Source organism: Barbus barbus (assembly GCF_936440315.1).
Source record: "Barbus barbus genome assembly, chromosome: 4".
In the NCBI taxonomy this organism is placed as follows: Eukaryota; Metazoa; Chordata; class Actinopteri; order Cypriniformes; family Cyprinidae; genus Barbus; species Barbus barbus.
In genome coordinates, this window is record NC_136732.1 from 20429108 (window position 1) to 20443724 (window position 14617).

General features: G+C 39.1%; 1 protein-coding gene across 2 annotated transcripts in view; it reads right to left on the bottom strand.

Moving 5' to 3' along the window:
• LOC306864608 (axin-1) overlaps nt 1–10561 on the bottom strand; it is a 51072-nt gene extending 40511 nt beyond the window's left edge. Inside the window, exons 1-2 of one of the 2 annotated variants that reach the window (XM_079408722.1) lie at nt 10079–10561; nt 5704–6675 (exon numbers count right to left, since the gene is read on the bottom strand). In XM_079408722.1, the coding sequence (XP_079264848.1) occupies nt 5704–6581 (878 nt within the window). In that variant the 5' untranslated portion in view covers nt 6582–6675; nt 10079–10561. The remainder of the gene's footprint in view (nt 1–5703; nt 6676–10078) is intronic. The other variant, XM_079408723.1, reaches the window with a different exon arrangement.
• Nucleotides 10562–14617: the final 4056 nt, after the last annotated feature.

Sequence of the window (14617 nt, forward strand, 5' to 3'; positions counted from 1 at the left end):
GTACTTTTTGCTGTGGTACTGAAAATGTCATAAAGAGTACGAATTTCTACTTCCCCTACAACTTTTTAATATTAATGTCAGCGTTCTCCGCTTCCTTCAGACTGAATTTACCCAGCTAACATATATCATGCCAACTGAGGCATGTAACAGAATCCAGGATGGCCAATGACACAGAGATGAAAACGAGCAACGCAAAAAAGCAGTCAACCTTGCTATTCAGATTCCCTCCTGGAAGAACAGGTATGACACAAATTGAAATGCTTCTACAGTTATTCGTTACTGCACGCATGTAATTTTCGAGTGGCTACAAAAGGAGCAGGAAGTGTTTTGAAGTATGATTTCAAAATACAGCTAGCCACTGCTTAAACCTCTCACAAACCGAGACAGAAACATCTCTTTATGACCAGCCTAAGCAGAGGGACAGAAAGAAACAGACAGAGGCAGACAGAAGGAGAAAAATAGAGAATACGAGAGAGGAGGGGGGAGAAAAGAGAGAGAGCACGAGTGAGAGACCCAGGCTCTCTGCAGTCTCCAGTGATTATCTCTCGCTCTCGACACATCCATGGTCTTCTAATGATTCAAGCATCAGCCATGTCAATATTCACCATGTAAGAGATACCCAGAAGCCTTCAGAGACGATCCCGAGCCTTCAGCAGCTCTCTCCACATGCCCAGCATTCCCCATTCCATTTGATTCTTCACAAAACAAAGGCTCTAAAAAAGGCAGGGGGCATTTGGACTCTCTGAATCATTACTGCGATTCAAAACGAATCGATGTGCTGCTCTTCCCCCCAATAACATACACATGCCAACATCCAACTGAGCTAACACATTAATTACTGTGACATCTCCTGTAAAAAAAAAACGAAAGCAAGCCCTCGCTAGAGTAAGAAATAAAAAGCACAGGCACGTTAGGTTTAACTGGCTCCCCTTGCAGCCCATTACCACTTAAAAATCCTTGCATCCAAAGCAACTCCACTGGGACAAAAGCACGATGAGCATTTGAAAGGAGTCATTACCTAGATACAGGTTACATTGCTGTGCCCAAGATTTGTGCACCTCCCCACATTCAGAATAATTATGAGCTCTTTGTCATCCCATTTTACATGTAATCACAGCTGACTCCAGACTCCAACAGATTAAACCCTTAAAAGGCAGCTCTGCGCTCACGAGCACCGGTAAAAGAGATTCAGATTACACTTTACCTCTAACAGAGTCTGGGAATGTGTCGTCACAGCAGCAATGCATTCTGGGAATTTAGGTCACGGGAGCTACAGCGGAGACTGGATAATATAGTGAATATAGACATTGATATTAATGTTTCTATTATTCTACTTAAGCCATAGCCCTTTGCACGGCCGGTGTGAAAAACATGCTTTTTTTCAGCCTTAGAATGCTGGAAAAGCAGAGATACTTCCTGCAGACATTTTTTGATGCCATAGCCCTTATCAATGTCTGCATGAAATACCTCTTGATTAACGCCATGTTAATAAAGTAAGCGTTAATCATTCCAACGCGATCACATAAACATAAAATAATAGCCTATAAAATATCTGCATTCACAACAGAACTCAAAGTTAAATTGAAACTCGGTAACAACTCAAATAAGATATGGCTTAATAATTGATCCCTGTAGATTTAATATACAGTGATTTTCATTAAACTGTAAGCCCTCACACCACAAATAAAAGAAAATCATATGGGGAAATATTATCGGTGGCAGCTCTTTGATCTCCGGCCACTTGTTTGTAAGGATTACGTTTCATTCATTCATTCATTTGATTGCTTGCATCATTGTTCGGCATCTCTAATAGTAAGGAATCTTCGAATTTGTTCATTATTTATTTGCATAGCATCCACAATACACATCGTTTCAAAGCAGCTTACAGTAAGTTCTGTTACCTCTATAATGGCTTAATTCTTTACACTGAGCAGATTTACTGGCCAATATTGTGATATATAACAATGTTAAACGATCCACTGTTTGAGATCTAGCTATGTATTCTCCCCTTCAAAAAAAAAAAAAAAATAGGCATGGTTCTGCTGCTCTAACCAAAGCGTTTTAGCAGTTAGCCTATATCAGTACCACTGTAGTGAAGGAGACTGAATAATGAATATAATCCATATTTCATGCTTGCATAAAAACATCACAGTGTGGAGAGATCTTGACATTCCACTATCATTTCATCTTGATACTAGATCTAGACAGAGTAAAATCAGCCTCAACACATAAATTAACTAGAACTTTAGCAATGATGGCCATATTAATCTTATAAGAGAATCACAATTAGATTTATTATTACTGCACCGATACTACAATTCTGAACAACACTAATAAGCCAGTAATAATTTTCTTATACAGTTCAAAAGATTTAGGTCGACAAAGTTTTAAATATATATATATATATATATATATGCGCCGATAACGAATAAGGCACATATATATTGTGCATTCCTACTTCAGTGCAAGAGATCAAAAACATAAGCAAAGATGAAAAAAAAAAAACTATTTTCACTTATTCCTGCTGGAACAAATTCCTCTTCTTGCATTAGATTTATATCTCTTGGTAAAGCCTAGGATTTATTTCTAGACTTAACGATACATATTATAGACAGTCGATGTGGCTTTATTACCAAAACTAACTGGCAGTACATTTCCAAACTGAGAAACTTCTGAATTCCCTCACTTCCTTTTTTCTGCCAGCAAATCAAAGACATATGACTCCTGCAAAATTTACATGCATGAAACCCTAAAGCATTTACCTAAAAGGCTATTTAAAAAATAAACGTGATGTCTTTCTGTAATTCCAGCCAAATACTTCATGTAGGCCTAATGAAAAAATTATTTGAACATAGCCTCACAAATGCATTGCTGCCGCTAATTAAAAACACATCAGGTCCAGAGGCAATGGAACATACATTGAGCTGGGTGGAGAGTGGAGGGCGTTCCTGCGGTTTAACAATATCAATCTGTCAGGGTCTTTCGTTTTGTCATGTTAAAGCTTGTTAAAAGAGGTACCCTTTAACAACGCTCAAAAATTAAAATGCTATGCAAAGCCCTCCGCATGCTAAACATAAACTGTCAGGACAAGATGCGAGTCAAAAGGAGGAAAGGAAGAAGATGCTGCAAAACAATCTCAAAGAGAGGTGCGTTTCCTTTCAGAACACTCCTGGGGATGTTTCTCATCTTTATACCTCACCTGAACATCTAAAGCGCTGAGGTTTTGGACAGAACAGGGTTACTGCACAATCAACAGATGTCAAGGTTTGTCTCAGACAGTTGAGAGAAAACTGGGTCAACTTCTAGGGGTAGATTTCCGCATTTTCAATCTCTTTGCGGGAGGAGTGCCAGCAGTGAACACAGTGCAGTTGAGCACATCAGAGCAGCGGAGCACAATCTATGCTTGAGCATTTTACAGAGGCTAAATCAGGCTGTGTAAATCCTCCTCCTGCTCCTCCATGCCCGCTTAGAATTTAAGCTTTAGCACCGAGAGAGGAAAAACATGTTGTATTAATACAGAAATTCACATTAAGAAAACGATAGTTCAGATTCTGATTGGACGACCTGCATTCACAATTGCTGTTAAAATGCCATTTGAAATTAATATGTATCAGAGCTGTAAATGGTAAACAGACTAATTGTTTATTTTGATATGGGATTATTGACAAACTATTGATATTGCCATTTTACTGTATCTTTTAGCCAATGTTTTATAAAAGTAATAGTCTGTTCAAAGTAAATGCTCTTACAGTTTCTCTCAACCAGGGGGCCTCAACAAACATCTAAGAGGGGGTGCAAATGACTTACATCATTTAAAATAGGAAAAAAACACCAATAACAAGCCAAAATATCTTTAAAAAAATAAATAAATAAAATCAAGATTTCGTATCCAAGATTTTTCTTCAACTGAGGAACCAAAGGTCCCATGGTCTTACAAAAAGGTGATTTTTAGACATTGAAAAGTAATGCATGTTAACAAAAATCTCCATGGCCTTTTTTAGTAAATGTATGTGCATTTTTAGTTATGCCAAGCTCCAAAATATATTTTTAGCAGGTAGAATTGTGTAAAAAAAAAGGGTTTTATTTCTTATTAATTCTTATCAAATTACAAATAACTGAAAAAAAAAAAAAAAAAAAAAAATCACAGGACCTTCGAATATTGTTGTGAATGAGGGCCCTGAAGTCAAAGAGGCTGAGAGACACTCATTTACACGCACAAAAATTCACTCAGATTAAAAAAAATAAATCCAAAACAAAAAAACACAATCCAGTTTTTCTAAGGCATGGTTTTCTTCAAAAATGAAGATTCTGTCATCATTTACTCACCCTCACGTCCTTCAAAACATGTGTCACTTACTTTCTTCTACAGATCACAAAAGAAGATTTTGTTTAACCAAATTATTTGGTTACCATTGGCTTCCATTGCATGGACAAGAACACTGAAACATTTCTCAAAATATCTTTTTTTGTGTTCCACAGAAGAAAGTCAGATTTTGAACAATATGAGAGTGATTAAATGATTCATAAGTAGACTATTACGTTAGACTAACAAAGACAGAAAATTTGACAGATGTGGCAACATGCATTTAATCCTTCACATATTCTATTATAAATTGCGCAATGTACATGTGAGACAAATAAAGCTTGCAGCTTCACTGCACAAAAAGCTGCTGTAGCTTGACTTTACCATGGTAAAAGCATATGAACGCCTCATACCTGGAGTGGCTTATTGCTTTGATATGTCATTGTGAAAGCACCTGTCGATATTTACTTTTAAATCTAGGATGGAAAGCTTTGTAATCTTCAGCGGAGGCTGTTCAAAGGCCCACATGCACCGCTTTCTATTCCAGCAGGACAAGGATTAAAGTATTTAGCAGTCACATCTCTAAATCCCATATTGCTCATATGGAGGGACTCGAGGCTCTGATGCATCAAGTGATTTGTTGTAAATTTCACAGCACGGCTTAAAAACCACATCTCTCCAGATTAAACGATGTTGGTGCGATGCACGACACGAATGAGAAAGACACGTGCGCTAAAAGAGCACAATAGGCCATCACAACCGGTGGCCAGGAATGCCTCGGGAATGTCTGAGCACAAAAAATTCATTACAAAACACAATACCTGAAGCATACATTCCAATATGCTCGCTCGATGCGCAAACCATGGGTGGTATGAGAGATAGAGATCTGAACACATTCAGATACAAACCAAATCTATACACAGCTGTGGGCTTCAAAGCACATTAGATCAGATTTACGTAAAAAGTCCCTGAGCGCATCTGTTCAGTCTATACCGCAAAACTTTTTTGGAGCGTGCGCATTCATTCTTTCTTTCTCACAAAATATTCAATGCAGCTTCTTCCTTTGTGCACATTCTAAAGAGAATCCAAGTTATGGTTCTCCTGAAGAAACCTTTATTCTGCTGCAAAGCCTGCCATTCAAGAGACACCTGCATGGAGAACACAAAGAGTACCCACTTGCACCAACTCGCAGTAGGCAAAGACAACGCTGCGGCCCACTATCTGTCTTGCTACCTCAGTCACAGCTAATCAGAGGTTTCTGCCTATACTGCATTCCTCTCATCTCCTGTGGAAAGCTGTGCTTAACTCAGATTCCCTTTTTATCTTTTTCTTCTGCACCGCGAGGGGGGGAAGGGGGATGGAAGAAGGGAGAGAAGCTTTTCAAAGCTGCAGGGATTTACCTGTACTCACGGTTGTCCTGATATCGCTTACTGCTGGCCACCCGCTGAGGCACGGTTTCCATGAGCAGCTTCTGGGTCAGCCTGTTGCTGGGAGTGGGGTCGCTTTCGTGGTTCTGCTCCTGTTCCTGGTCACACCGCCACTCCTCGTCTTCATTCAGAGTTGGCAGGTAGCCCGGCAGGGCTTTGCCGTTGCCTGACATCGAACTCTGGTCGTTGAAGAGTTTGGGACTCTCTCCGCCCGTCCTGGTGTATTCCAAGTATATGTCGGACTTTAAAAACAAAGGGTAGGTGTTTTCTTCAATCATAGTCTGAATTTCGGTTTGCGCCTGGTCAAACATGGCGGGATCGATGTGAAGCTTCATCACGCAGTCCTTGATGAAGCTCTTGGTGGCCGGTTTGATCTGCCGGGACACGATTCCGTTGCTGTCCAAGATGTACTTTTTGTAAATGGCTTTGGCGAGCTTCAGCATCTTCTCGTTGCCTTCGTTGGCCTCCTGCTTGCGGAATCCGCTGCAGGCAAACCAGAAGTCCAGCATGTCGGCGCACTCCTCCTGTTTGAGGAAAGTCCTGAACAAGTGGATGCCATCTTGGTCGTCTAATAGCGAGTGCAAGGACTCCGCCCACTTCAGGTAGGGTGGCGTCGGGGAAGCGCTGCCCTCGGGCTCGTAGCCCAGGTCCAGGTCGGGTCTTCTGGGTGTAGCTATGGAGGTCTCGTTCTTAAGGCTCTCGCTCTTAGATGAGTAAAAGCTGTGGCCGTATTGCCGTCCATCGCTGGACACCAGATCGCCCTCCTCCCCGGGGACCGGGGGTCTGGGGGCATCCTCAGTGAAGCTGCCACCCACGTCTGGCAGATAACAGCCGGTCTCGTTTACGCTCATGCTCACAGTGTCCCTGCACCCTGTCCCAGTACAGCCCACAAGGCAGAAAGTTTATATCCAGACTTCTATTAATGCCACTGCGAAAGAATTCCTCCTATAAGAGAAGAGAGAGAGGGAGGCATGGAAAAGAAATTCAAAAACGCTCAACACGATCAGTGCAAAAACTGTGTAAAATAGTGCTGATATGTTCAAGAACCAAATACCTGATGCAAAGACTTCTACCTGAATGTGGGTGTAACATTTCATATAAACAAACACAAATATCCATAATAAGATAATAGCATTACAAAGAGGACAGCACAGTGTGACCAATAGCTCAAATTGATTTACATCTCAGGCTATTGAATTTTACTATGACATACTGTAGCAGATGCATCAAGCAAAACAATCATTTTTGTATCACAAGCACATTCCCAACAAATTCTGTGCACTGCATACAGCATAGGGATGCATCGATCCAATACTCAGGATCGGTATCGGCTCCGATACGGTCATTTTCTGCGGATCGGGTATCGGTCAGACGAGACCGATCCAAATCCGATATTGTGCGTATACTATTCTGTGTTATTTTTGAGCCCCACGAAAGGCACAAAAACATTATAAAGCACCATAAAGTTTTCGTGCACTATATTTCAAGTGTTCTGAAGCTGTTCCATAGTTTAATCTGAGGTACAGATGAATATTTAAGTCTTTAAATTCAAGTTCAGGTAAACTCTTCTCTCCGCCGCGGCTGTCTGTCATCCTCCATTCAGCATTCAAACTGCGTGCCGCGTTCGGTTACTACAGTCAAACTCTCTTCAAGAGCGCACAGTTACTGAGGTTTAAAACTTAAAAGAAAAGGCTTAATAAACTTACGCACAGATTTAATACACTACGCATCAATATCTCTTCCCTTTGTACTTTGAACGTTTCTATGCGGACTCAGAAGGCTGCGCGCTGCCACGCCGTGTCGCTTCAAGCGCATCATTCTGCGCACGGGATGCGCATAAGCGCTTTCTGCTGCTCTATATTGGAGCATTACATATTATAATTCTTTTGCGCAATGAAAGATTATTAACAGTCTTTCTTGTTCTGTCCTATCTATCATATGTTGCTGCCTTCATTACTGTGCTATAGATTTAAAATAAATGTATTTTAATTTTATAGTAGCCTATATATTTATATATAAATGTATTTGCTTGTTTTTTTTCATGAATGTATTTTACAACAATTCAAAGAGCAATGTGTATAATTTCACCAGATTTAGTCCTACAATTGTAAATAAAAATGTTTCACTAGGTTTTATAAAATTGTGCACCCATGGTTTTTCTAGAGTATCTCTTGCTGTATTATAAACCAAGTTTATAATAGTATTTTTTATCATAGATTATATATTTTTTCATTTGTTATTTTTCATTAAAATTAAGTTATCTATATGTAGTAGATTGTGTTTAACACACAAAATAGTAACACACAGAAGTATAGAAATTCTACATCGATTTAAAAAAAACTGCGCTGGTATCGGATTGGATACTCAGATACTCAGAATTTTCAGGATTGGATTGGTTCTGAAAAAATTGTATCGTTGCATCCCTAATACAGCATTACAAGATTAGACAAGTAAAGGAGGTTAGTTTATTTGGTTACACTTTATTTTACGGTGTCCTTGTTACAGTGTAGACTAATAATACATTTAAGTACCGAGTAGTATTAATTCAATGCATGTTCTTACTATCTGGTTAGGATTAGGGTTTGGTCTAGGGTTACTTGCATGTAATTATGCATAATTTAATTTATTGTAAATGTAACAAGGACACCTTAAATTAAAGTGTTACCGTTTATTTTAAGGTGTTCTTGTTCTTCGTAAACAAAATTAATAAAAAAAAAACAAGTATTTACTACAGAGTTAGATGCTTGCAACTATGCATAATTTACTGTTAGTTAATGTAACATGTGACAAGGACACTGTAAGTGTTACCGTACCAGAACTGAACATTTTCAACGTTAAAAAGGGTTACACTTTATTTTAAGGTGTCCTTGTTACAGTGTAATTATTCATTTAAGTACGGAGTAATATTAATTAACCATATGCACTTACTATGTTTAGGGTTACTTGCATGTAATTATAGTTAATTGTTATTATAACAGTAAGTACATGTAACGTGTGTAACAAGGACACCTTAAAATAAATTAGTTTATTTTTAAGTGTTCTTGTACAACGTAAATAGACAAATATTAATAAACAACATGCATTTACCATAGAGTTAGTTGCTTGCAACTACGCATAATTTATTGTTAGTAAATGTACCAAGGACACTGTAAAATAAGTAAGTATTACCATACCAGAACTGAACATTTTCAACCTTAAAGAGATACGCATCAATTACATTACAATAATGGCTCATTTAAAACCTATGCTGTCCAGGTTTAATTAAACACTGCAGTGCTCTACAATCCCATCAAACTTCCAGTGGCCTCAGGCATCTATCTTAAAGCAAAGATAGCAAATAAAGGGCAGCAATCATGGCACAAACACTCTTGAACTCACCTGTGACACGCTTTACGACACCAACCATAAATCCAACACTTTGAAGTTCCGACCTTAAAACCTGCCAACTAGATTTCGTCTGATGTTCTTGATAAGCGAGCTAAGGAGGAAGGAAACCTTGAGCTTTCCCAGTCAATAACTTTAACAGCGCGAACTTCAATGGCGATGAGCTAGCAGGCTATTCCAGCACAAGACGCGGATTTATAGACATTTTACGCGCACTAACAAAACACCACAGGGGTTAACCCGAGGAGGCTACTAACTAGCTACAGAGCAAAACCAGCCGCGATAAGTTACAAACATAAATAGAGCGAACATCAACCGCATCAAAGCGCGCGAGAGGAAGTACGTGCGGCGCGAGACCTTCCCAAACAAGTAGAGAAGAGACGGTCAAAAACACTTTCACCATCTTTGAGCGCCCTAGCCAACGTTTCTACAGAGCTTGTTCTGCGGATCCGACTCAACTAGTGTGAGAACACGTTGTCACAGCCATCTTTAACCACTACAAACGCCAATATATCCGATCATCCCACTTATGCACGGGGAAAAAAGCGGCCATCTAAAAACGGCTCGCGCTCGCTGCGTTTTTCCTTCGCTGACGACATTACAACACCCCTTTCGCTGCCCTCGCGATTTCTGCTTTGAAGTGAGCCCCACATTCACCGCATTCATGTCTCGGCCTCAGCAGCAGCAGCAGATGGGGGAGGGGAAAGTAAGAAACAAACTCCACACACACACAGAGAGAGAGAGAGCCAGGCCCTTCCGCAGCACAGGGACTAGTGTGCAACTTTGCAACACTGAAATTCGCACTCCAGCTCGCCGATAATACGCTTTACAAACGCGCACTCGACCTCGCAGAGGATTGGGACGCGAGCGGCGAAAAAGCGACGGTGCATTTCATCTCTCCGCTACCGCAAACCCCCATTACACCCAAAGCCAAGAGGAAGAAAAAAAGTGTGTCGTACTGTACCTGTGAGAACCTACTTTCCGTTTCCGAGCGCATCGGGAATAGCGTTGTATGCGGAGGGATGCGAATCGTGTCATCGATGCGGATCTCGGAGTTTAAAAATAACAAAGAAAACAGTCGCTTCTCCACCTCTCCATGGCTGTCTCTCACACTCCTGTGCCCGTGTGCGAGTGAGTGAGTGTGTGTGTGTGTGAGAGTGAGAGAGATGTGCAGCGCCGCGCATGGACAGAAATCACACTGCCGCCTGGAGAAGAAGAAAAAAAGATGAAGGCGAGGAAACCCTGGAGTGTGAAGAGCGCCTTCTTCGCGAATTCATTTACACTCACTGCGCCGTGAAGGTGCGCTCAAAAACACGTTTAGACAATATCGAGGAGAATACTTAAAATGATATATGCATGAGGAGATAAGCTAGCAGTCTTCTGGAAAATGATGTTTTATTTTACATTGAGCAGGTCGCCCCCTCATGGATGCCGCCATGTTAACATCACATGACCTGGCGTGTCATACAGTTCACCAGTTGCTGCTAGTTCTGCTTATAATATTGTTTACTTTTCACTTTATGATCTAAACCAAACAAGCATACCCAATACTATAAAAACAAACATAATCTACACTGAAAGAAAACAAACTGTTGGAAGATGTACTCTACCAGGGGTGTTTCTAGTCTTTCATCAGTGAAAAAAAAAAGTGTGCCCATATTTTGATGCTCTTTTTTAATAATGCTTTGCATCCCTGCTGTTCACAAGCTGCCAATGCAATAAAAATCTGCTTCGTTGTTGATAAGTGATAGAAGACGTTTTCAAGTTTTGTTTCCTATTGACCTCTCTCTCTCTCTCTCTGCCCTATCGACCTCATCCGGTGCTCTTTTTTTCCTCCTATAAAATATTACTTTTGCAATGTTAGAAACTGCTGCAAGTGATTCAGTGCATGAGCAAACGGTCCTAATGAATCAAACTGAATCGCAAACCCTTTTTAGAACCTGTTTGACCCATTGGATCAAAACGGTGATTCATTCACAAATCTGGCATCAGTTGTTCTGACTCTATAAACAGCTCAGAGAAAACAATGACTGCTGAAATATTATCAGATAAAAATTATTCACAGGTCGGTGTATGGTAATCTTCAATAGACCTTAGAATAGAGCCAAATTTAATGTTTGATAGGCTGTGAGGCATAGAAGTACATTGGATTGTACTGTTATTTAACAACATGCAAATTGTTTAACTGATGAAACATCTTTACAAAAGACGTTAAGTGGACAAAAATTATTATTTGTTTTTAACTTTTTGAGTTTTAAAAATGACATGTGATCTAGGACCTTAAAGACTGCGAGTCTTACAATGCACCCCCTTTTTCATTCACATGAAATTCAATATGGCATTTGATTTAGACTCAAAAATAGCCTATATTTGCATGCAGCTCTATCTATGCTGATTAATACAGTCACTGTGGACTATAACCTTGAGGAAATTTTCTCAGTTTTCCATCTGCAGTGTCATTGACACACATTTCATGGCTCTGCCGTGACAGTTTGGACATGCTGTCTGTTTTTAATTTTCTCCTGCTATCAAAATGCTGTAATCTAACCACGTTTTTGAGAAGTTTGCCAGGTGTAAATTAATCCCTTCCTTGTACGGTAAATTCCTTTCAATGTGTGCAATGTACAAATATTGTTTGCACAAAGTTCTTGTTTAAATTTCAATTAAACATACTAAAAAATAACTTCAATAAAACAAAATCCTCAGCCTGAGCACAGTAAAAATGAGAAACTTGAGCCTGAAAAAGCCTCCACAACTCTCTCAGTGAGAGAAGAGATTAGAATCAAGGTACATTTCGGATTGTATCTCTCCATCTGACAAAAGATGAAAGCAACGTGGCAAAAGAAAGAATGCAGGAGATTTAAACACTGTTCTTTTCTTTTAGTCATGAAAAAGCATGCAGCAGGAAGTATGTCTCTTTATAATCCTACTCCAGAATGGTTTTACATTTTTATAAACCGTACCGATATTACTGGAAATACAAATAACCTTCGTCCTGTTTTTAGCCTATTGAAGGCTAAGAGCAAGAAATGTGTCATCAGAGTGGATACAGACTGGTGAACATTGCATGTGAGAGAGTCAAAACCTCTGCAAATGATATGCAGAAGATAGTTCTGGATTTATGAGTTAGTTCAGTGAAGGAATCCATGACTTAGTACAGGCCATATAGTGTTAAAGGACCTGCCTTTGAAAAAATTAGCAGGCCTTAAAGACTAATATTACTTTGTATGCGCTGAACCTCTGAAGTTATGACTCAACACCTGGATATAATCAGGCATGTAATCTCATGTATTCATTGCAAAAAGATCAAAGGCCTTTGGAATGTGAAGTCCTGTTCCTCCTTTTTATGACTTTATTTGATTAGCTCATCTGAAAATGAAAGAGTGGTTTGTGTGGAAGCATGAATTTAATGACATATTACAAATTGCTCATGGGAAATCAAGACTGGGTGTAGTTAGGCATTCATCTCAGAATTTGACACACCTTAACGTTCACAAAAGAACATTAAAGGAACATTTGTAATGGTTTGCCAAGCCAAGGTCACCAAAAAATTTGCTAAGAAATTTTGATGACCATGCCAAATGAACCCTTAATTTGCCTTTTGGGTTGTGAACAATATTCAATATAGTTTGAATTTGGTAGGATTTTGAAATTATTTATGCTCACTAAGTCTGCATTTACAGTTCAAACAGTAGTATTGAAAAATATTATAACAATTTAAAAATAACTGTTGTTTTTTTAATATTTGAATATATTTTAAAATGTAATTTATTCTTGATGTCATATGATTCTTCAGAAATCATTCTGATATGCTGGTTTGCTGGTCAAGAAATATTTTTTATCATTAACAATGTTTAAAACAGTTGTGCCGCTTAATATTTTTGTGGAAACCGCAATATATTCTTTGCAGGATCATTTGATTTATACAGTTTTGTAACTTTATAAATGTCATTGCTGTCACTTTTGATAAATTTAACATGTCCTTGCTGAAATAAATTGTTACAAAATATCTTACTAACCAAAAGCCTATATATGCATGCATGTATGTGTATGTGTATATATATATATATATATATATATATATATATTAGTTAGCAAGACTCTAAGAGTACTTTGTAATTAATACATAATTACATTCATAATCATATATCTGCACTCAGTAAGTTTTGTTCCCATATGTCAGTTAGTTATTATGAAAGAAAATGCATTACCTGAGGAAATCGATTGCTTCTGTCTTGCGTTTTCTGGCTTCCCCCAACTCTCCCTCCATTGACAGAAGATTCCATTTCAATACCATTGACTGTATCAAGTTCCTGTAAAAACTGCATCCTCCTCTTTTTCAGAGAATCCAAGGTGACTGTCCACCAAAAATTGGTCCATTCCAGGTTATCGACTGCGTCCATTCGAATCTAAAACACAGATATGAAAAAACTATAATATCAAATCTTTTTCAACAGAAATTTCCAGCAATGTACTTCTTTAATTTTCTGTTTCGGTTTATTTACACACACACATACACATACACATATATATATATACACACACACATATATATATATATATATATATATATTATATATATATATATATATATATTGCTTGCTACGTGTACTGCGTTAGACTAACTGGGGCTTGTCATAGCATTTATATATTGTTCCTCTTAAATATTTGTTTTGCTTCCATTGCCCTCATTTGTAAGTCACTTTGGATAAAAGCAGCTGCATGCTAAACAATTTAATGCACAAATATACAGTATGTAGTAAATGTGGAGGATTTCTAAATTTTTCCAATAATGTTTTCCAGTCAACAGACTATGCATGGACTAGTGAATACTGGGCCAGTGCTCAAATCAGATGGCATCAGCAGCTGCAAACTCAGATCTATCCTTGCCCTTCCTGAGGCCTGGCTTTGATTACTGGGCCCCCCACCACGAGCCAACACATGGCCATGAGCACATACCAACTCAGTGCACAACCTCTGAGCAACCACTTGGAAACAATCAAGAGGTAAATAGCATGAAATAGAGGTGTTTGGAAACGGTTTGGAGAGATTGTGCAGATTAGGAGAGTATTTAGTAATTGCTCAAAGCCAGATTATTCTTGCCTTTGGAACTTTCACAAAGGGCGTTACAGTCGGAGGCGAGCAGGAATCGTTGCCACAGAAAGTCATTTGGGAAACTGTAACCAGAGGTCAGAGTCACGTGGGTGAATGTTAGATTGTTCTATCGTTGTTCTTCTACGTATAGTGAAAGTCACAGTCCCGGAGGAAACTATTGGAATCATTTGACAGCTGTGCTTGGCGAGCTTCTTGCACGAGTTTTGATGGAGGTTGTGACTGGCAGCTGTAGCTGCCATTCTGCTACCTGTTGAGTGGCCTTGGAACTCTTAGACAAATGACATGACAGGTGCACTTCAGGCTTAAGTACCTGCTCCTCTACAAAGCAGCTGCGGTGATTGCTGGTAGGTTGCACAAGACAAAGAAAACAACAGCAAGTCTGCTCTTT